The sequence below is a fragment of the Saccostrea echinata genome, unplaced genomic scaffold (genome assembly GCF_033153115.1).
Source record: "Saccostrea echinata isolate AGI-Se365-2 ecotype Australia unplaced genomic scaffold, CSIRO_AGI_Sech_v1 ptg000030l, whole genome shotgun sequence".
Lineage (NCBI taxonomy): Eukaryota > Metazoa > Mollusca > Bivalvia > Ostreida > Ostreidae > Saccostrea > Saccostrea echinata.
The window spans coordinates 22,162,501-22,185,829 of record NW_026889779.1 but is presented as its reverse complement, the minus strand read 5'-3'; the positions used below and the strand labels follow the sequence as shown (position 1 = coordinate 22,185,829).

At 31.8% G+C, this 23,329-nt stretch overlaps 3 protein-coding genes across 4 annotated transcripts in view; 1 reads left to right on the top strand and 2 right to left on the bottom strand.

Moving 5' to 3' along the window:
- LOC133197536 (B-cell CLL/lymphoma 7 protein family member A-like) overlaps positions 1-23,329 on the bottom strand; it is a 177,184-nt gene that overhangs the window by 61,165 nt on the left and 92,690 nt on the right. The gene's annotated exons all lie outside the window — the stretch shown is intronic.
- LOC133197533 (ankyrin repeat domain-containing protein 13D-like) lies at positions 218-10,245 on the bottom strand. Its single transcript, XM_061333615.1, has 14 exons — positions 10,085-10,245; positions 6,314-6,449; positions 6,074-6,198; positions 5,722-5,767; positions 5,249-5,302; positions 4,953-5,042; positions 4,308-4,491; positions 3,914-3,980; positions 3,456-3,617; positions 2,966-3,245; positions 2,530-2,691; positions 1,919-2,019; positions 1,571-1,665; positions 218-886 (listed from the first exon to the last, which is right to left on the bottom strand). The coding sequence occupies exons 1-14, from the start codon at positions 10,181-10,183 to the stop codon at positions 679-681; spliced, it is 1,809 nt and encodes a 602-aa protein (XP_061189599.1). The 5' UTR covers positions 10,184-10,245; the 3' UTR covers positions 218-678.
- LOC133197535 (ARF GTPase-activating protein GIT2-like) overlaps positions 10,612-23,329 on the top strand; it is a 27,574-nt gene continuing 14,856 nt past the window's right edge. For both annotated transcript variants that reach the window (XM_061333618.1, XM_061333617.1), the window contains exons 1-12: positions 10,612-10,774; positions 14,834-14,967; positions 17,228-17,340; positions 17,909-18,008; positions 19,070-19,156; positions 19,843-19,973; positions 20,191-20,285; positions 20,409-20,454; positions 20,617-20,668; positions 20,765-20,837; positions 20,957-21,054; positions 21,458-21,581. In XM_061333618.1, the coding sequence (XP_061189602.1) occupies positions 10,717-10,774; positions 14,834-14,967; positions 17,228-17,340; positions 17,909-18,008; positions 19,070-19,156; positions 19,843-19,973; positions 20,191-20,285; positions 20,409-20,454; positions 20,617-20,668; positions 20,765-20,837; positions 20,957-21,054; positions 21,458-21,581 (1,111 nt within the window). In that variant the 5' untranslated portion in view covers positions 10,612-10,716. The remainder of the gene's footprint in view (positions 10,775-14,833; positions 14,968-17,227; positions 17,341-17,908; positions 18,009-19,069; positions 19,157-19,842; positions 19,974-20,190; positions 20,286-20,408; positions 20,455-20,616; positions 20,669-20,764; positions 20,838-20,956; positions 21,055-21,457; positions 21,582-23,329) is intronic.

The following is a 23,329-nucleotide window of genomic DNA, read 5'->3' as shown; positions in this document are numbered from 1 at the left end:
ATTGCTTACTTGTAAATATGGAAACACCTAACGTGAGAAATAACTTACGAGTTCTAAGTCACATTCAAGGTCAAGGTTACCATTTATTAAACTTTATTTTAGCTCCCAGATGTCTTAACTTTCTTATATTTTCCAACAGAATATGAAATAATTTACACATGTATATATACTGTAGTTAAGAGACTGTTTCTTAAACATTCATAATTATACATAAAACTGCTGTAATAATGAATTTTAATAAATTAAGCAACAACATTCATACAGTATAAACCTGACTTTGTAACAAAATACATGTGTGAATAATCTGCAGACTTTTGGACAATGAACACATACATTTTAGATTTAGCACAATTACCTACTCAGGACAACTAGCACTATCTGACAGTAGCGATGCCTGATAGGCAGGGGTATTTGACGCAACATATTCCAAAACAAAAGATGGCAGAATCACAACTGCATCTTGACACAACACATATATACTCTAGATACTGGAGGAATGTAAACCTAATGGAAAGAGGCGCCATTATGGTTTCAATACAAGGTCAATGATAAAAAGATCCATTCTCAAAATCCATGAGTAATGATATCACATAACACCCGATAAAGCACATGAACCTAAGTCTTTCACAAAAGGTTATATGACAGAGTCTGACAATCCTCATGATGAGGAGGAGAAATTCACTTGTCCTCCAGTGACAGTTTGAGGATTTTTTCCAGCTCCTCGTCTTCCTGTTTCCGGCGTTTTTCATCTTCTGTAAGAGTCTGCTGAGACAGTTCCAAGGCTAGTTGTAAGTCATCATCAATGTTACTGCTACTGTTAGGTTCTGAGATAATCTCTGAACAAACTGGGTTCCCTGATTGTAGAGCTAAACTCTCTGCTATTGCTCTGAAATAGACCCATTGTTTCAATTATTTCAGGAGTTATTGCCCTTGAAACAATACTGTATTTGGATCATTATCATTTTAGTAGCATTGTAATTCGAATTGAATTACTGGTATTGCCATATAACAACATGCAAGTTTTTGGTAACCTTTATTATGCAGTAATATCTCTTGGTAGAAATGCATAAAATACATACTGCTGAACTGATATGTACAGGTATACATGTACTGTACATATAAGTACATATCATGGTCGTAGGAGCCGGGGGCACAATAATTTTGCTGATATATAGACTACTACAGAAAACATAGCTACTATATGTTTGTGCCCCCTCAATAAAAACGTCTGATGGCATTTTTTTTTTTTGCTTGTCAAGGAATTTTTGCTAGTTGATAGTGCCCCCCAACTGAAAATGTATGGCTGTGCCCCCCTCACCCCTGAAATTGCTCCCTATTGACCTGCATATAAAAATAAATTTTGTAAGAGGAAATTACTGAGCTCAATATCTCATATCCCAAAGTAATTAAAGAAAATTGATTTTTACAACACACATGTTTAATGAAATATAGTTGTATTATTGCAAGTATGAAATCAACAGCAGAATACTTCAGTTGTACTCTTAAAGTTCTAAATAACTATGAAATCTACATTCCACAAGTGTTTCACACAATAAAATTACACCTTTACCTTTGTAGTAGAGCATCCTCTTCTTGTCTTATAGATGGCAAAGGTCGGGTTGGAGGGGGAGGTCGAATATTGTTTAGTGCCTCATAAAATGTCAACTGCAATGAAAAAATGCACCTATGTGTACTCTACAACAGTGCTAAAAAATAAATGCATAATTATAGTCTCAAAGATTCAATTCAATCCATAGCTGTTGAGTTTACATAACCAGTTAATAAGAAATAAAAATGTGTGGTGTAAGGAAATCTCAATCTGTTAACTACATGTACAAGCTGATTTCAAACATATTAGCTGTTCTTTCAATTTACAAACTATTTTCAATTTCAATTATTCTGTTTTCAGTTATCCCACCTGTTCTACAGGGTCTGTGTTACCATCCATCAAACTCTGCTGAATGGCAAACTGTAAAATCTGATCATCCTCATCTCTCAGTCTCTCATGGTGAATATCACCTGTTAACATAGAAGAAGGATAGACTGTATAATATACATGTACATGTATACTGTAAATCACTTTTTATTCGAGAGAACTTTATTTTCGCGTAATTACGCGAGACGGTTTGCTCGCGAAAATTTTATTCTCACGTAGAATAGTATTCTTTAAGGATTATATAGAGCAATAACCACAATTCGTGAAAGTTTTGTCTTGCTAATAAAGATTTAATAACTATCTCGCGAAAATAAGGTGTCGCGAAAATTTAGTGATCTACAGTATATCAAATGAAATGGCTAGAATTTCATGAAAGAAATCCTTTTCTAATGTGCTACACTAGCTGAACTGTTTTGTTATGTTGGGGTCAAACATATCTGAGCACCTCAACATTAAGTGAACGAAGGTCATGAGATATTGCAAGGAAAACACAATCTGCCATGTGGTGTAATCTACATTGTATCTCCCGACTTCTCAATGCAACCCATTTTGTAAAGTTTTTGTGTGAAAGCATAATATCAATAAGATCTGACCTAATCGTCTGTAGCCTGGTGGAGACTCAAAACAGGACTCATCTACAAAGGTGGTCACCTTCCCAGCATCCTCTGTTGTGGTGACCCCCTCCACAGGGGTATCACAGCCATTTATATTTCCAAAAGTTATTCTGGCATTCAGAACATGGAACAAGGGAATTTCTGACATAAAAAAGCAGTAAAGTTGATTTTCATTCTTTCAATTTTTCATCTCAATGCTAATCAATTTTCATATCAAATTTAACTCTCTCACTTCAAGAAAATTTACAAAATGATATGTGAATTAAATATCTTCTGATTTAAAAATATTTTGTATTATTTACTGTACCCATTTCAGAAAGGTGTTGTAAATACGTGTACTACCTATTTTTCTATTGAAATTAAAAACTAAATGACAACCAATATAAGGTATTTCTTAACTTTGGTAGAAACCAACCTATTTTCACCGGAAATCCGGCAGGTAATTGTAAAGTGATAAAATCTCTCAATTTTTGAAAATGTGCATTGCTGGCTGCCATCAAGTCAATGATTGGCACGACTTGCTCTTGTAGAGATAATGGGTAATGTTCACACAACCACAGAGTAGCTTTAAACTTCTGAGTCTTTTTAGATTGTTCAATGGGACGACCAATATCACGGTCTCCAAGGTCTATATGACTGTTGAAGTATTCCTCTTTTGTGATATGACTAGGGTTATAAATAAGATCCAATATATCCTGAAAATAAATATCTTATGTGATAGAAAGATAGTTTAATCTAGTACCATTGAAAAACTATAGATTAAACATTTAAATGAGCATTGTGTACTGTGTCCTTATTTGATCAATTTGATCAATTTAAAATCACTTTGGATGATTATTTTTGAAATAAAAAATTACAAGATTAATAATAATAGATTATAAAGAAACTTTTGACACCATCCCTACCCCATTGGTGGCTCCCTGCTTTTTGTTATGTTCCTCTGCTACCCCTAGGAAGGACTCCAATGGCGTTTTGCTACTTTTACTTTTGGATTTCTGTTTGTCTGAATCAGACAAGTGCTCAGTCCTTGTTTTAGTTATAAGCTCTACATTCGATGCACTAAAAACCTACAACAATGACAGGTAGAGTTGTACACTTTTTTTTACTTTATCTCATATTTTTATTTAAAGTATCCATCACTGTAATAAGTACAGCTATGATTTATACATTAATATACATCTACACAAAACATGTTCTCTCCACAAATGTAGTGTAAATACAAAGGTTGGCTTACTATTCTTGATACATGTACCAGGTATTTATTTATAACTGAAATTATAAAACTTGTTCTATTCCTTTCTTGTTGCATATATTTCTGGTATTTAACAGGAAGTTGAAAGCAAGAAATTCTGAGATCTGTTACCTTGGCTTCATAGCCATTGACAACTTCTGATCTGTCACTTCTCCAGCCCCAAATCCCTGATTTATTTCTGTTCATGTAGAAGGGAAACGATTAACTGAATTTGTCACACACATAAAAATCAGATTAAATGATTAAAATGGAAAAAAATCTGATATTTTGTTTGTCATTATTAAATTAACATACAACTGACTACAATAATCAAAACAAAAAGCCTTCAATACATGTTCAAGTGTAAATCACATACGAAATTATGGATTTAAAAGGTAGACACATTACTAGCTGAAGTTTACAATAAATATAAGATAAAAATTCAATAAATATGCTGTTCAAAATAAAATACTTAGGATTTCTACCTTTCAAAGCTATTTTATTGGTATCTTTGTAAGTTTTCTACCTTTCAAAAGCTATTTTATCGGTATCTATGTAAGTTGTGACCACAGGGTTGGTGAGCCGAGCTGCAATGGCATCTTCTGATGGCTTCATTAATGACATGTCAAAGTTAGCTGGTAAAATCTGCATTGTCTCTGTGAAAACCTCTCGTCTATCATGATCTATCTCCATTGCTACTGCCCTGTTCTCTGAAAAGCACATGTCTTGTGCTGATAATATTCATATATTAACATTGCCTATATCTGGGTTAACTTGGAAAGAAATGTGTGCTGCTCCAATCAGCGAACTATCGAATCTATTCAGGGCAACGGAAGACTCCAAAAAATGATTTTTGTTTATAAACAATAGTATAATCTACAATAGCAACCTTGGATTAAATTACTTTACCCCTTCCCAGAATATATAGATCAAAACTGCTTTGCTATAATTTACATGTATATTTTTCTGTTTGAATGATCCAAATTATAGAAAACTGCCACCTTATTATATGTACATGTACATGTATGTGTTCACTATACATGTATTTAAAATATTTATAAACAAATATTAGTGTACAAATTTCATAGTGAAGAAAGAAACTGTATCACTTGTATAGAGTTCCTCATCACTGGCACAAAGTCCATCTGGCATCTGTATAAATGTAACCTACCAGTGCCTTTGAAGATGTAGCTTCTGCTTCCTCTTTCCCAGTTCATGTTGTCAAACCCCAGAAGTGTGGTGTCTATTCTTACTTTGGACCCTGTGTTTCAACAACAGTTCATCAATTCATTACAAAATTTTTACATCAGCAATTAAGTAGAAAATACATGTAAGTAAGTCAGTTTTTTCATTCTACATGTACTTTAAAAGACTAAAGGGTAACTTCTCATGATACAGAAAAGAATAAAAGTCTTTATAGAGGAATTTATCTCCAGTAGGAGAAGTAATATATACCCCAGTACTTACCACTTTTCCACACCCTGTATGTGTCACTAGGACACATTCTTGATACTAATGGAACTGTAAAAGAATAATGAATCTGCTTTTATACATATTATACTGTAAATGGTTATAATGAGGCATTGAATGTTTCCCAAGTTTCTCGCTTATTTTATAAATTTGTCCAGTGGAAGCTTTGATGGTCTACTAGTATTTTAGATCTCGTAAACAATGACAACAAAGGTGATGAGTGAAACTTTGACAATTGTTAGTCATTTGTTTTATTTCATCGTCAAAGTTTCCACATGTACAGTATTTTCAAATAGCTTCAATGTGTATGTTTGGTAGTTACAAGTAAGGTACTATGAAATTTCAATAGGCAACATGAAAGAATTTACAAAGGGTTGCTTTATATAAATTACATACTAAGTAATTTACAAGAAAACATAAAGGTGATGAAAAACTACAATGTAGGTCAATATTTGTTGGATTTCACCTACCCCAACTTGTAAATTCCCACTTCATCTCAACATAGAAATCTGGAGACTGTAAAATATGATCTTAGTTAGAAAACTCTATTTTCTCTGTAGCATATGCTCATTATAAATATCCTCAGTGAATTAATTCACTTCTACTCTTCATTTTCCACTCCATTCAAGTTAAATGGTACCAGTCTAAACCAGAAGAATAAACTGATAGAATGATCAATTGAAATAAGAGCATGTATAAAACCCAAATAAAAAGGTGCAAATGTGCAACATTCTTTTTATAATAGTATTCAAAATGTAGTATAAAATAGAATAGAGTGGAATGACACAACATCAATCAGCATATTATTCAACAACCATATACCTCCTTGAGCTTTTTCAGAAGGTCTGGGACCCCTACTGTCCTTTTGCTGTACCTCTGGTAGTCTCTGTTTTCTAACACAATCTGTACCAGTTCTGGATCACCTGTACAAACAGCCTCATGTAACACTACGAAGAAAAAAAATTAAAAATTACTTCTAAGAAAAAAAAGACAAATACAAATTTTGAAATAAATACATGTATTATTGTTTTATTTAAGGGTAAAAGTAGAGCTAATGACTACCTGACCAATAGCCTTTGTTTTCTGCAAGAGTACTTGCTCCATGTCTTAAAAGAGTCCGAGCACTCTCAAGGTGCCCCAAGGCTACTGCCAAATGTAACGGAGTTCTACCACGAGGATCCTTCCCCTCAATATCATTCTAAAACAAACAAGGCATGTATAAAAATCTCAGTGAGAACGACATGTAATGTTAAACAGAAAACACAACTTTATTTACAACACAAAGAAGATTTATACATCTGAGCCACGTGACTTTGATCAAATGAATTTAAAAGCCATGTATGACCTCCTGACCTTCCATCATTACAGTTATTTCTTTCGAAATTTTACATATTATACACATATTTCCTTGCCCAGTAACCATGACCTTGTCCAGTAACCATGACCTGATGTTAATGACCTTGGCTCAGGATTATGATACATTAACAATTGTCCAAAATCTATTACTTTGCTCTTTAATAAGCAATATATAGTTTTAAAACTTTATAAATCATAAATCCATATATAATAAAATTAGGGATGTCAATTTTGTCAATATTCATATTCGAATATTCAATGAAAGTATTCGAATATATTCGAATATTCGATAAGATAAATGAAATCTCGTTTATTTCAAAAGTACAGCATCATACCCTCATGGCAGGTTTTGCGTCGGTATTTGGAAGTAAAATTGGATGTAGACTTTTGTAGGCGTACAGTAAGGAATTCTACATTTGATATTTGTCAATGTTTAAAATAAATAATTGATTTAAGTCTATACAACCGAAATATTATTTTAACAAATGATATCTATACAAACTCAAACTGACGAACCTCTAACCAGGGGCAAGATTGTCGTTTACTCTTCAGATTTAAATACACTTAATTAATTACAATTATCTGCTTAATAAGAGATATTAATAATATAATCGTTGATGTAATGTTTTGAAAACATCAACAAACACTTCCATAGACAATTTTACTAGGTCATTAATTTCCCGATAATGATTTTAAAATTTAGGAATATATTCAACCCGAGATAATCAAGTACTGGTAATTGATGCATTATTCTGAAATTGAGCCCTTTACAATATTACAGGCTGATTCTATCAAAGATGTAATTCAATGGTCAAAAAAATTTATTTTCATAACTTCACTCTTCACTTCTCTTAGACATTCAAGAAGGGTTTTATTTTGTTGTCCTTGATTCTAGATCCGATCATATTAAACTACTGAAAGTACTTTTTGTATTATACATTAATAATTCTTGTTTATTTCTTTTATACCTTACTCAAAATGAAATAATTTAGAAGATCTATAAAATAAGAAAGTATGGAAAGAAATCGGGGGATCACTAGTAAATATAATAATAATTATATAATATGATTATTATTATTACAGCACTGTTCTAAATAAAATTTATTATCTCTTTTTTATGAAATCTGAAAAATACCGAATATTCGAATCTTAAATTCATATTCGAATATTAATTCATCGAATGAATATTCGAATGTTCGAATATTCGTTGACATCCCTAAATAAAATTAATATTAATTTAATCTTAGATCTAAATACACAACCAATGAGTAATTTTTAGAATAATGTCAGGACCATCACATACTCTGGGAAATATACATGTTTACTGAGTTGCAAATCTCTGTTATTTGTGTCTCTGATTTTGTTTTATGTTGTGTGTTGTAAAATGTCATATAAAATTGTTTGATATTTTTATTAATTTCCTCATCATTTCAATTAATTTCAACAACCAACATCAATAACTAAACTAGCTAATTAAGTCTTTTTCCCAATAAAATCAGAGTTCCAAACACTGGCATTTCAAAGAGGAAAGTAGATAAGTGTATCCTTTCCTGAAAATTTATTCCATGTTTATACACAAGTTATTGACATATTTATCAAGATAATAATATTTCAATTGATAATTAACTCATTACATGTATTTCTGACCTTGCTTTCAAATGTATATCCTGATACTAATTCAAAGTTATCCAATTGACAGTTTAGTGACAATCTTGTTCACTGATTGCTAATTGTTATTCATCACTGCAATTACCAATGCTTCTCATTTGACCTTTACAAAAAAACTTTACAATAAAATACATCACATCATAAAATACATCATATTTGTTATGTATCATTCTTTGTGTGACCTGATGGGCAACCTAAAAATTCTCATTAAGTTCTGCCAAGCCCAAAATATGACTAGGAACCCATTATGGTATTACCGAGGATTGCACTTCAAATAGTAGTTGACAAAATTCAAAATGTTTACAGTATTTTGTCAACTTCCAAAAGTAACAATTATCAGAAAGTAAAAAACTTGAATTAAATTTGATGAGTTGCCTTAGTGGAAAGTAGTAATAAATATATAAAACAAGAGGACTAGCTCCTCTTACATTTCACCAGGACTTCTTTCCTTTATGTCCTTAAAAAAACTACAGTGATCAGATTGTGTGCTGTATTCAACAGCGCATTCTCCCAACCTAATGAACGTTTCAAACCTCCATCATGAAAGAATTAATTCTGTTATATGCGATCATGATAACTAGTATTATGTAATATTCAATCAATCATGTCTCTGTCTATAGACAGAGTGTGTTTGACTCTTAATTTACAGTGTAATGCTCTTTACGCCGCTCGCACTGTGAGGTCTTAAAACAATGCCTGGGTGAAGAGAAAATTCAGACAGTTCACATTGAATCAAATGAGTTTTTTTTCCAAAATTACCTCACGACCCACAACTGCATTTGCTGCTAACTACGTTCTCATGTTAAAAACAAAAATTCACCAAATGATAAACTCACTTTGATTTATGAATATTGCAGATAAATAGTAGATAATTAAACGTCCTTTGTTAAAATGTGCACTTTTCAGAGTTTGTTATGATAATGCAACCAACATACGGCATCATGTGATGTCACAGTCTACATGTTCCAAATGTCTTGTGCAGTTTAAAAAGGCAAATCTATGTTTTACAAAAGTTAATAGGTATCCAATAAACAACTTAATGCGCTCAACCCACGTTCGCACCGTCGACATTAGTCCGAAATATCTGACGTTTTCCAGGATTTTTTCATGATTTGATATTTTACGTGCCAGGAAAACGTCAGAACCGGCACCATTACAAAAACTGGAAATTCGCCGCCTCCAACTGGAGGCGGCATTCTCGGGTTGATTTTCGATACTTGCTAACCGAATTAAATGCTGAATTCACAACTTATCAGTAGTACAATGCCTTTAGTACACACTAACATCGTTTATATGGGTTTGTTTATGAAATATACAATCTGGTGAAAACATTTTATCAGAGGGTCGAGTTTTCTTTTCATTTCGTGCATTTTAAATTCTTGCAAGACCAAATCGAAATGTGGAGTGATATTTTCTTTTCATCGATATTAGTGAGTACTAGAAGCATTGTACTGATAAATAGTAAGTTCGGCATTTAATTCAGTTCGCAAGTATTGAAAATCAGCTCCAGTTGGAGACGGTGAAATTTCCAGTTTTTGTAATGGCGCCGGTTCTGACGTTTTCCTGGCACGTAAAATATCAAATCGTGAAAAAAGCCTGGAAAACGTCAGATATTTCGGACTACGTCGACATATTAAGTAGATCTAGGCCTGAAGTTGTTTTGTGCAATTATTGAAACATAGGATTGAATGAAACAAATCTACTCCCCTCACCCTAACAGTTACCCGTTAAACCATAGAGACATACATATAGCAATTAATCTTTAATGTGTTAAAAAATCTTAACGATTTCAAATTACTACATATTTACATTTGATTTGTTAGACAATTCTCGTTCTATTCCTTGGTAATCATTATCCCAAACCAGCCAATGGATGGGGAACTCCTCTTGAAGAGATTTACTAGACATGTCTTGTCCTAGCTGTCCAAAGCTATCATGTCAACGATATTATCATTTAATGATTCATTTCTTCTATTTAAAGCATTTCTTGAAGAAGAGAAAGTTGGACTGCTGCTTCCGCAAAGACGACGTTTTATGTTTGTCGCAAGAAATCTTAGATGTGTAAGATAAATAATTAGCATTTTTACTTTTTTACTTAAATGATAATATTATGATATAATATATCTTTCATTTGTTGCCATTTATAGTTTTTTCTACTTGAATATTTGATTTTACGACAATAAATACGAAACTAAAATTGTATTGAAGGTCAAATTTATCACATTAATATCTTGGAGCAAGCAGCCAATTATTTTTTTACTCTATTTTCATAGTAATTTATTTTAATAATATTTTTTCTGGAGAAATGGACAAAATTCGAAGATACCATTGAAACATAATACCCTACTTCATATTTCTTCTGTGTTGTGGAAATTTGGGAGGGTACCTTACAGCGTTTTATGCAAGATCAGCGGCTATAAATGGTACCTTTCTAGGTCCCCATGTCTAGGACAAAAGTAAGGGCGGCATCTGAGGTGTGCGCCGACTGTACAGCCCCAGGTAAGTCATTGGATGGGGAGTCTGGGGGCCTGGTACATCCGTGTATGAATCATTCCAGCTTTTGCTTCATCGCAATACAAAAACATCAATGGAAAAATGCGTTCGTTAATTGTGAAATAAAGTGTCATAGGTTAAGGTAGCCTAGAAAATTTCATATTATCATTTATATTGGGGATTTTAAAATTTGTTATTATTTACAATGCATCAACATGTAGGAAAACAAAGAATGCAGAATAATTGATTTAATTTTGTTATAATTCAATATTCTTTTGTCTATTTTTCCATAACTATCAAGGTGTTTTGGATGTTAAATCTTGTAAGGATGTCCCTTAATCCTCAAGATTTTCTCATGATCATAACATAAGGAAATGTATGCAGTTTTCACTGACCATGCTGACAGGGCTATAGGTTAACATGGTTAAAAACAAAGATATCCTCTCTAAAATGTAAGAGACAACTCACATGTTTACAAAAGATAGCTGAATTCTTACCAGTGATTGTTGAAGAATAAGCAGCTTGTCATCCACCCTTTAAAAAAAGCATATTTAATGTGTGTGTGTTTTCAAAAAGTGAACAAGTTGGGACCAATTGACAAATTGGATGTAATAGCAGGGACCTATATGCTAGTAGAAACATCCATGGTAATAGCCCATTTGGAATATAATATCCCAAAAGGGATATAAAATTGAAGATTTTCCTTTTACCTGTAAATTTGTAAATCTGCATCTTAATATTTTCATTTCATTTTTGCACTATAAATATTTGTAATTCCATTTGGGATATATATTGTATCCATTTTAGGGCTGCGCAATAATATTGATATTCCGGTATATTGCAATTCATTGACAAAAAATATTGTATTGCAATCTTGTAGTTACAAAGCGGTAGTGAAATCAACAAAACTTTCTTGTTACAACTTATTTATAGTAATATACACTATGCTTATAAGTGGAGGTTAATAAAATAAGAAAAGGTTAATTTATATTGCAATACATATCGCAATACAGTTAAAAATATTGCAATATATTGCAATACGAATTTCCCAGCCGATACCCAGCCCTAATCCATTTATAGTCAAATATGTCTGCTGCTTTCTTAAAACTCATTTATATCAACATATGGTATTGTTTAATTCTATTTAAATATTCATTGAAAGATTTTCAATTCTTCTGACTCATATACAGTAACTGAGAAAAAAGTTATCACGCTAACATTAAAAATATAGATTACATACTTTTTGATATATCATACAATGTAGGATAAGATTAGTTAAGTTAGAGAACTTAAATTAGTACAGAAAATTTTGAGTAAATTGTAATCATTGAAAATTGTATGTGTAAAAGTTAAAAACTACAGAATTTTCATGATCAGTGATTTGCAAAATTTATGTTTTGTAATGTATTCACAGGAAATAAGAACTTGTGAAATGAAAGTGAACTTCTGAATCAGTATCCTAAGTTTTATTCATATGTATTAGTCAGTAGAACTTTTTTTTAAATAGTGTTATGGCACTTGAATTTCAGTTGTTTCTGTTTGTATTATTTATTACACTGAATATGAGAAGATCTTGTAAATTAAAGGTTCAGTCAAGTTTTCTAGACTATTGTAATAGTCAATTCCTGGTTTTGTTTGTGCACAATGACTATCATATCAAAATTTTATAACTGTTTCCTTTTGTTACTGCCGTGAAGTAGTTTTATTATTATTTATTTAGAGCTTTGTATCATATGAAAAAGCCAAATTAAGAGAGTTTATGGACTAGCAAAAGAAGTGATAAGATTTTTTTCTGGGTAGTGATTGGATGGGTTGGTGGATGTGTATTGGTTAGCAGACTGAGAAATAAAATCTTTTAAAAGTGCTTGTAATGTGTCATCTTGAATGTGTTCCTATCATGTTTTTGGGGTTTTTTTAATGATCAGAATTTGTGTGACCATATCAAGTTTTTCTCATCTTGAGCATCTGTTTTGCTTCTCACTTTTAATTTCAAACACTCCTATAGTAGATGAAGACTACATATGATTTGTACTTGGAAGAATAAAAGTAGTTTTATAAGCACTTGTAACAACATATCCTCCTTATTACAAATCAGCTGTTAGACACTGAGTAAGAGGCTCTTGTACTTCCTGTTGGACCTGCATGATATTTAAATAGATAGGGGAATAATTTTTTGTTTGTGATACCAGGATACCTTGAGAAATTATTTATCTGTATACTGGTGATTACATAATAAAAAGTAATAAAAAAAGGTGTGTGGAAAAAAAGAAGAGTAAGAAATGCAGCAGCATTGTGTTCATGATGCTGATCAATGAGGCAGAATTGTTGAGACTTGGAAATCTCTCCCAACACTTCCACTAATCACTTGGTGTAAATGATTGAATCATATTATGATCATTAATTCCTTCACAAACTGTTGACTAAACTTGTTGCCCATTAGCCTTTCTACATCTGGTAGCAGTCTTGTTCTCCCAGCAGCTGTACAACAAGTTGTTAGAGATTATTTTTTTAATCTTTTCCCCTTTGGCTGGCTACTATAACTTGGTTCTGCTGATATTTTGAATGAGAGAGTTGGCTGTGTTTTTTGTGAAGTAAGGCGGGAGGCTCTGAGGGGGAGATGTTATCTAGCCTTCTTATCTACATCAGTATATTTGACAGGGTATCTACTGGGGTTCTATCAAATCAAGCATTTCCATGCTGATTAAAACACAGCAAAACTTTGCTGTAAAAATGTGTGGAAGAGATTGCAGGATCTAGAAAGACATTAGTGTGTTTACAACTTGGAAATTTACAAACAGACAATTGTTCCTTGATAGTGTTGTGATCATAGATGTTTCTTATGTTTAGTTTTATCTTGGAATTGTAAGCATTTTAGGTCAATGGAATTGGTAATTAGAACTCACACTGATATTAAGACATTTTAATTTAACTTAAAGAATAATTAATTAATGATAAACATGCAGATTTTTTTTTATCTGGGAAGACAAATAAATAGTTTTAACATAATAGTATTGCTGTTGCTGATAGAACAGTCTACCATGAGGGTAACATCCACAGCATCCAGCCCCCCCCCCCCCCCCCCCCCCAGTTTGGCCAAGATTTTTCAAAGTACTGACAATAAAAGTTTCTTTTCTTTTTGTGTGAAAATTTTACACAAAGCTTTATTGTCACTTTATAAAGCTTAGTGTGACTCAGTTAGTGTAAGCCATGTAATATATATATACCAGCTTGATTATATAATATTTGAATAAATAATTTGCCTTTGTGTAATTTTCTTCATATATTATAATACGCCTTTGATGGTTACATCACTTCATGGGCAGATTTGTTTCAGTCAATACAAAAAAGTGATTCATATGAAATTTTAAGCAGAACACTTACATTTATGCTAAAGCCTATGAACATACATGATTGTACATGTATGATATGAGTTTCTTCTTGTTTTAATGATGTGATAACTACTTAGAATGAGTCACTTTTAAAGTGTATACTGTTCTTTTATGTCTGATGTGTATGGGGAGGGTAATTCAGTCTTTATATATGTACAATCAAAGAGAGAAACACTAAACAATTAAATAACGTGTTGTAATCTTCACAGATTAATGTCTGGTGGGAATAAAAAAGCAAATGTATTATTCTTTGTGATTTCTGACAAAAAATATTCTCATTCTATTATTCCAGACATAAAACTTGTCTAGTAATTAGCTGTGTAGTGTATTAGGGAGATGTAATAATGGTATAATTTATATAAGAACAAGGGAAATTCCTCTGCCTTTATATATATATATATATATATATATATATATATATATATATATATATATATATATATATATATATATATGTATGTATATATATATATTTGGTCTTCTCTACAAGGAGTACGTGATAAAGAAGTCAGATGATCACAAATTCCTTCAGTAATGAAATTTTTAACAAACAAAAAAAAAAAGCAAAATACCCCCCCCCCCCCCCAAAAAGGGCATTATTTGAAAATTATTTGTTTGTTTAAGAACATGTGTTGCTTTTAAGCAGCATTCTTGATCCTGTTTCTCCTTTCTGCAGATCCAACATGGGCCTCCATAAATCGTGGTGTTCTGATCTGTGATGAGTGTTGTAGTGTACACAGAAGCCTGGGCCGCCACATTTCTCAAGTCAAGTCACTTACAAAGGGTCAATGGAGCCCAACACAATTACTTGTAAGTCACAGCAGTTTACTGTTCAAGCAAATCACTACAGTGGGTTGCCACATCTCTCAAATCAAATGAATTAAAAATGGAGAGGACTTGCATAGGCAATGCCTGCTGTCCAATCCTTTTATGTGTAATTCATAATAAAATATTGTTTAAATTAATTGCAAATGGACAGTGGATCCCCACACTGTTACTTTTAAGTCATAGCAGTTTACTGTCAAGTAAATAATAGTCAGAATGGGACTATGGAGTCCCTAACTTTGATTAATCATGTGTCTGACAGACTTCATGTAAGTTTAGCACAAAGTGCAATGTCCCAAACCTCTGTACATAAATATGATTGCTTTAGAAATTCTGTATCATTTAAGATCTGTGAAATCACTAATTTTTGTGGGAGTTTAATTCTGATGGTATAAAGAGATCCACAAATTCATGTCCTCCAAGAAATGTAAAATTTCAACCATGAAATCAAATCCCCACGAACAGACCTTTTTTCCTCAAACCATGAAAATTTGAACTGAGGGAACTATGTGATTTTACAGTAAAATTAAATATCAGCTAAGTTGTATTGCACTGTCATCAAACTGATACATTAGCAAAAGATATAGTGATAAGAGTTGAAACCTGTTCTATTTTATTGGCTTTACCATGTTTACATGAAATTGAATGGTAATACCTATTCTCTATTGAGAAGTTGATGGCTCGTTTTAATACTCCCCCTCAGTATTAAATTATTATATTGAGGGGGAGTATTAAAACGAGCCATCAACTTCTCAATAGAGAATAGGTAATACCATCTTCGCTAGCCAAGGGTTTCTGATACGCTACTCTCCTCATAAGCCCTTGGCATACGGTGTTAAAAAAAGTTGGGATTTTTTTCTCAAGTTGTGATTGGAGTTGATTGACATCGTTCGACCAATCAGCAATTGTTTTTTTGTAAATGACGATATTTGCGTATGGGATATATCTTGACTCTTTAATATCGGGAATGAAAAACGCAAGTAAACAACGATCCGTAAGATAACATGCCATTCTATGAATAGCTATATGGTGTCATCCAATATCTTAAGCTATGTGCAAAATATGTGATTAAGAATCAATACTGAAGATTTAGATTTGCATTTTAACATGTTTAAACAAATTAACATAACTCAATACCTTCTTGTTAATTATTCTTTAAAAACATTATTGTTTTAAATACGCTTGTTATTTCTGTCAATGACGCAATCTGTGCGTACCTGGTAAGAATCGTTATCACAATCCCGTCTACCGTATGCCAAGGGTTTATGAGGAGAGTAGCGTATCAGAAACCCTTGGCTAGCGAAGATGATGGTAATACATGTATGAAAATTCCTTGTTTCTCCCATAGCTTTTTAGAAGAGAGATAAATTGAACTTATGAACTTTTGTCTCTGGGACATTAAAAACCCCTAGTTTTCTCCCTCAATAATTTGAAAACAAGAGAAAAGATGAGTTTTAACTCTGAAGTGTAATTATAGCACTAGCTTACCATATTTGACTTCATTTTAGGCATTGAAATATAGATTGGTGATGGAGAATGTGTATATTAGATGTTTATTATTATTTTTTTTTTAAAGTCTCCTAGTAACGTATCTTCATCTCTCAAAATGGTAAAAATGGGAAAATGACTATATTTTCATGATGTCATAATATTGCAATGCTAACATGATGAAAGCACGTTTAAGGTTTAATTAGGATTTCTGGCATTTCCTGGTGCAGAACGGCATATGGTAAATTTGTATGCATGTATTAAAATTTCCTTGGGGGAAGGAAGATGGTGATGCAATTAATGGCTGTCGCTAAATACATTTCTTTATTTAATATGACAGATGGTCTTGATATTTTAGGTAGAAAAAACAATCTTGTACCAGCAGATAGACAACTTTATTATAAACAATAGAAATGAAAATGCTTTCACTCATGATCAGCAATGCCCTGAGTTAAACTCTCAGCTTTGATGTTTCAGCCAGCTGAAAATTAGGTTCTTTATTGGTATACTTTATATTAAGCTGTTATGCAATTTTATATTTGTAAATAAAAGATGCATTAAGATAAATAAAGGTTACCCTACATGTGCAATGATAAGAGTGGATTTATAATTTCATAACATTAATGATTTATTAGCAATATAGCATATGGTCCTTTGATGATATTACTAGGGCAGTAGCATACAGGGAAACTTTAAAAAAAATCCTTGAACATTTGTTTTTGTTTAACTGCATGTTTGAACTTTCCTTGTTTTACAGATGGTTCAGCATTTAGCTAACCATGGAGCCAACAGTATTTGGGAGCATTCACTGCTAGACCCCTCACAGAGTAAACATGGCAAGAAAAAGCCAGGCCCCAGAGACCAAGTCCAGTAAGTGTGGTAGTCAGAAAGGAACTGAACTGTTTATTGATGGGCTCCTAGAGTAGCTCAGAAATCAAAAACATTAAATTAGTACAACACCCACCATGAAACAAGATTAAAATCTTATCAAGACCTGATGTGTGAGTCAGTGACATAAATTATCAGATTTCTGTTTGAAGGAAAATATATCTTAAGAAATTTTTCAAACTATACTGCCAAAAAAACTCATGCAGTGACCCATTTTACTTAGTACAAGTAGCATACTGGAAAATATTGTTTATTTTTGCCCTGATCACTTTTATTCTTAATTTAAATGTTCACAAATTTAAAAGTTGTCTAATTTATGTACTGAACTTCTATAATTGTAAAAAAAAAAAAAAAAAAAAAAAAAAGGACTAATGAATTAAGCCTGTATGAATTTTTTTTAAAAGTATAGTTCAAAAATTGTAAGTAAAGTTTATTAGGATACAGTAGTTTGAAGTTATAGATGATCTACTGACATAAGTACGGAATTTAAACCTGAATGTTTCATTTATTAAAGCACCTGTTCTTCTATGTGTATATTTTGTGATTTCAGTCCTGTGAAGACAGAATTTATAAGGTCCAAATACCAGTTCTTACAGTTTGTAAATAAACAGAAGGATGGAGAACTCAATTCAATAGATGATTTGAGCAAGGTACATTTTAATACTGGAGAAATTTAGATTATTAGAAGGGAAAAAAGCTAGATGTTGACTTCATAATGTTGGATAAAAATTAGGTGTACAATACTGATAAATTTCTTGCAAGAAAACAACAGAATTTCATTATTATTTATTACACCCCCCCCCCACCTCTGCTTGGAAAGTGGGGGTATATAGTGATGGGGGTGTCCATCCATCCATCCATTACACTTGGGGTACCCATCTATTATCTGCAACTCCTCTTATACCGCTAATTAAAATTTTATGAGATTTTCTCAGAATCTTTATTACATATTGCCATTGTGCACCTCATATGTTTTGATTGTACAGCTATTTTGGCTTTACCCTAGCATAATATGGACTTTGACCTTTTACTCATATTGGGGAGGGGTATCATTTTGTGAGCTCATGCAGTGCTCAGAGTATCTCTAGTTTTTAAATGAGTCCATTTTTTTTGGTATACAGGAACTAATTTTATATTGAATAGGGTAAAAAATACATTTTTAAATAAATTAAAAAAAACATTTTTTTAGCAGGACATTTTAAGTCTGGATTTTTTAAAGAAACAAAGATTTTTAGATAATTTAGATTATTGGCGTTTATTTAACAAATTTTTGTAAAAAAAAATTGTAAGGTGAATTATTTTTTGCATTAATCATATTGCTGTTCTTTGTTGGTAAGTAAGTAAGTACAACATTACAGCACCTAGATATTCCTGTCTATAAATTACATATACTTTCATGGCAGATAGAATTTTTTTTTTTGACTGAGTAATTAGTTAACAGGAAAGGGACCTTTTATCTGGCTTCTAGATTGTTAATGACTTGACAAATGAAAATTCTACTTCCTTCATGATATTAAGTATAAAAAATATGTTTGAAGCAGGATGATTTTTTTAACCCTAAAAAAGCACAGGAAATTTTAAAATTTCAAGTGCTGAAACATTTTCACCATTTTATAGCAGTTTGATTTAATGCTATAATATGTGCTGTCATATGATTGAATATTTGTTTAGTGTATGATTCATTTATTTATAATTTACGAAACTTTTACAGCAATTGCACTCAAGTGTGAGAACAAATAATCTAGAGACATGTTTACGTCTCCTGTCCAAAGGAGCAGATCCAAATTATTTTCATCCTGTAAGTTCAGAAAATTTTACATTAGATAACTTTTTTAGATAAATGAAGGTACGGTTTCAATACAAATCTTGCCCTGTGTTTTTCTTAAAAATAAAAGTGATATAAAAAATTAAAACTCATGCTTTTTGAATTATCGAAATTCCATGCAGAAAGATCATACAAATCTTTTTTCTCACATGACCTTCCAAATGCTAATTGTGACGTCATAAACTTGTGCATTTTCCCGTATTTTCTTAAAAAGTTGCAGAAGACATCAATTTTCAATGGAATTTTCTTTCAGATAATATTGTCCACAGGCATCGCCCACAAAGATTTTGAGATATGTGATTTTTCAAAGAATTTTACACAACATATCTAAAAATTAACGTGGGCGACGGCTGTGGACACTATTTCCTTAAGGAAAATAACCCTTGAAATGGGTCATTTTGAGGCTTTTTCTGTTTAAAATAGAGAAATGCATCAAATTAATGACGTCATATATCAAGAATGGTACTCCATCATGCTCTATTCTTTCCTGATTTATTACAGTCATATACTCAACTAATATTTAAGCCAGTTTCAAAACTTTTTGAAAACATCAAATTTTTAGGGCACAATAAAGCTAAAACCATACCTTCTTCTTTCCATTTTTTCATAGAAAAGAATTAATAAGAAGTGTAAAAAATAGTTTATTTTTCATTCGTTAGGAGAAAGGAAATTGTCCGCTGCATGTCGCAGCCCAGAGTGGTCAACCGTTACAGGTGGAGCTTCTTGTTGTGTATGGAGCTGATCCAGGGGCATACGACTCTAATGGGAAAACTCCCATTGATCATGCCAAGTAAGAGTTACCTTCCTTTTTACATATCACTCATGAATACCTACAAGACATCTCTATATCCTAAATTACTCTTTTGGCATTTCATAGCTGTAACATTAAGTTGGTGTGTAGAGATTAATTATGTGATTTGTAATGAATTAACTTATACTGATATGTAATGTTTATTTATTTATTTTTTCAAATTTGTATTATATTGATTTTAATTTTCTTTTGCAAGGGCTGAGGGTCAGATGGATTTAGCAGACAGACTTGTTGAATGTCAATATGAATTGACTGATAGACTGGCATATTATCTCTGCCAGCGAAAACCTGGTAAAAAAAAATCATCATTCATTTTGCAATTTTAATTGGAGGTAAAAATATATCTCTGAGAAATGATTCCAGGTATTTCAGTAAAGAACTAAAATAGCAAGATTTTTTTCTTCTTTATTTCAGACCACAGAACAGGAATTCATTTTAAGATACCTGAAATGGCAGACAGGTACTAATCTTTGAAAATGAATCTTTCAACAAAATCCATTTAATACATATATAAAGCTATATTTAAAACAAAATTATGAACTGAATTCTTTTTGGACTAGAGACATACATTTTTGTATATCTTTTATGGTAATGTCATCTTTGTGTGTATTTTATTTTACAGTAGTTTAGATATGTCAGAATTAGCAAAGCAAGCAAAGAAAAAGTTACAAGCAGTAAGTCCTTGTTTACCATTTCAAATAGACACTGTCTATCTGATAGTTAACAATAGACTTGGTGAATATTTGAAAATGTTCATTTTCCTTTTCAAGCTTCCAAATCACTTATTTGAAGAATTAGCAATGGATGTTTATGATGAAGTTGACAGAAGGGAAAACGATGAACGTAAGGATTTTAATCATCTTTTTTAAAAAAAAAAAAAAAAACAGAAATTAAATCAAATTTTCTATTTATTGTAGTTTAACATATAATATTTCAATAATGTATGGGTTTTTTTTGTACAGATTGGCTACAGACACATGACAACAAAGCTCTAGTCAGTGACCGACAGGGGGTGCCTTTTCTCCCTCTTAACCCAGACTTTTCAGCCACACGGAATCAGGTACATAATTAAATTCTACTGAGAGAAGTTATTCCCCTTTGCCATTCACTTTTGATAATTAATCACTGTTAATAATGTATTTGAAAAAATTTAAATGTCAACCATCTTGCTTTATTCCATAGAAATGGAATAAAGCAAGATGGTTGACAATAATACGTAATCATAGAAATTGTCCCTTGCCTTTATTTCAGAAAGGCACACTAAGTTAATAGATACGCTTTCAGCAGTACATGAAAAGCTTAAGCGAAAAATCCTGGCATAAGAATATTATAAACCTAGAAATTAATTGTACTTTTAGAGAGTGGTACTCCATTCTTGTCAAAGAAGTTAATTCTCATACACTGTACATTCATTCAATTCACATACATGTATAACCCGAAATTATATTTTCTTTCCTATGTAGGGACGTCAGAAGCTTGCCAGATTCAATGCAAGGGAATTTGCCACTTTGATTATAGACATTTTAAATGATGCAAAAAGAAGACAGACAGGAGTAGTGTCCCCTGTTCAGACTTTAAAAGAGCCAGGTAGGAAGGCTTTGATCAAAATTCCTTTTAAGGGGTTTTAGTGAAATACTTAGTGTACATATGATGCATATTTATCATAGGTTCCAACATAGGGAAGGGGGATGAATTACATGTGATAATATTGATTTATGGATATTTTAAATGTTGAGGCGTAGATTAAAATCTTTTGATGAACATATCAGTCAGTATACTATTTTTTGATTAGCATTTGATTAGCATTTTTCATGACTAAATACAGACAGTGAACATTAGTGTACTGTATTTGATTTTTTACATCTCCTGCATACAAAGTCTTTTTCCCAGAAAGGCGGGTGGGGAGAGGGTGTCCTATTAGTTTTCAAAACATTTGTCATCGTACATCCATATTCCCTTCAGTATTTACTGTCTGACTAATTCATTAAAAAACTTCAAAATCCATAATAAGAACTTCCCAGTTTGATGTATTTTCTCAGTCTCCAAAGAGCAAAGTTTACGAAGTACATGTATATGTTAACAATGGGAAATATTCTGTTCTTCTAAACATAACTGTTTGTCAGTTTGATTCTTAACAGCTTGGGTATATAATCGAAAAATGCATTTGTGTATACATCATGTACACACCTTCTATTTCAATTGAAAGTAATAATGTGTTTTAAGTCGTAAAAGTGAGCTAATGTATGTTATACATGTACTTTTATTAGATATAACACATTAAATGCGAATAAATTATTCCAGAAATGCGAATAAATTATTCCAGAAATTGAACACTTTCTTTTGGTTAAAAATGCATTGAGATAAGTCAGATACACAATCCCAATAAACAGGTCTGAACAAAATACTGTAGATTGGCAAATAATCACGATGGTTTTAATTTCACTATGTTCGCAATTCATCATTTTTCCGCGAAATTAAATCCATCATATTTGCTATTATAAGTTTTTAAAATTGTTTAAATGTTTATACGAAATTTAAATTAATTTCTTGCAGCATGAAATTAAAACCATTTGATTGGTACTTTTTGAGAAATCGTGAAATTTTAACACTCTGTAATTAAAACGACTTACAGTATAGTCAAGCTGAAAATTGCTATAGGTATTTTTCAACAAGTAAATGTTTTTCTGACCAATTGGAAAACAGTATTTTCACACACCTACTTCTACAGGTAATATAAAGGGAACAAAGAATTCATGGAACTCCATATTTTCCACACCAAAAAATTGACTCACTTTCTAAGAAGTAAGATGAACAATCTAGAAGAATGATATATATCTCCCTCACATTACAGTAAACAAACTTAAAATTTTCATTTAGAGAAAAAAAAACCTTGCACATTAGTGCATGAGTACTATTGTTTATTGCAGAAAACACTTTGTCATAACATTCTGATTATTTTCAGTTACATACAGTGTATAACAATATATGCGTTATTTTTTGTAAAATAAAATCTTTAAAATCTTGCTCGCTGAATAGACTTTGTTGATGACGCAGTGTTCATTCACTATATTCACGATATCAACTAGGAGTTTTCAGAACAAGGCAATGTAAGCCAGAACATGTAATAAACATGGTAAAAGGACAGAGGTGTTTAAACTTGTGGGACTAAAAATACAGAGGGATAAGAGACAAAAATTCTTATTAATGTCATGATATTGCCACACAAACCAGACTTGGATGATATATAGAATTATGCCATACCCTTGACGTAAGGCTGTGTTATTGCCATATCCCAGGTGCTATAATATGCAATGCCAAGCTCAAAGAAGAAAAAT

Bases quoted from the DNA above. Each gene is read 5' to 3' on its own strand.
- LOC133197533 (XM_061333615.1), bottom strand. From the start codon at position 10,183: ATGTCTAGTAAATCTCTTCAAGAGGAGTTCCCCATCCATTGGCTGGTT. The intron at 3,618-3,913 runs GTAACAGATCTC...TCATTGTTGTAG, and splicing joins TCAATGGCTATGAAGCCAAG to GTTTTTAGTGCATCGAATGT. The intron at 2,692-2,965 runs GTTGGTTTCTAC...TTTTTATGTCAG, and splicing joins CGGATTTCCGGTGAAAATAG to AAATTCCCTTGTTCCATGTT.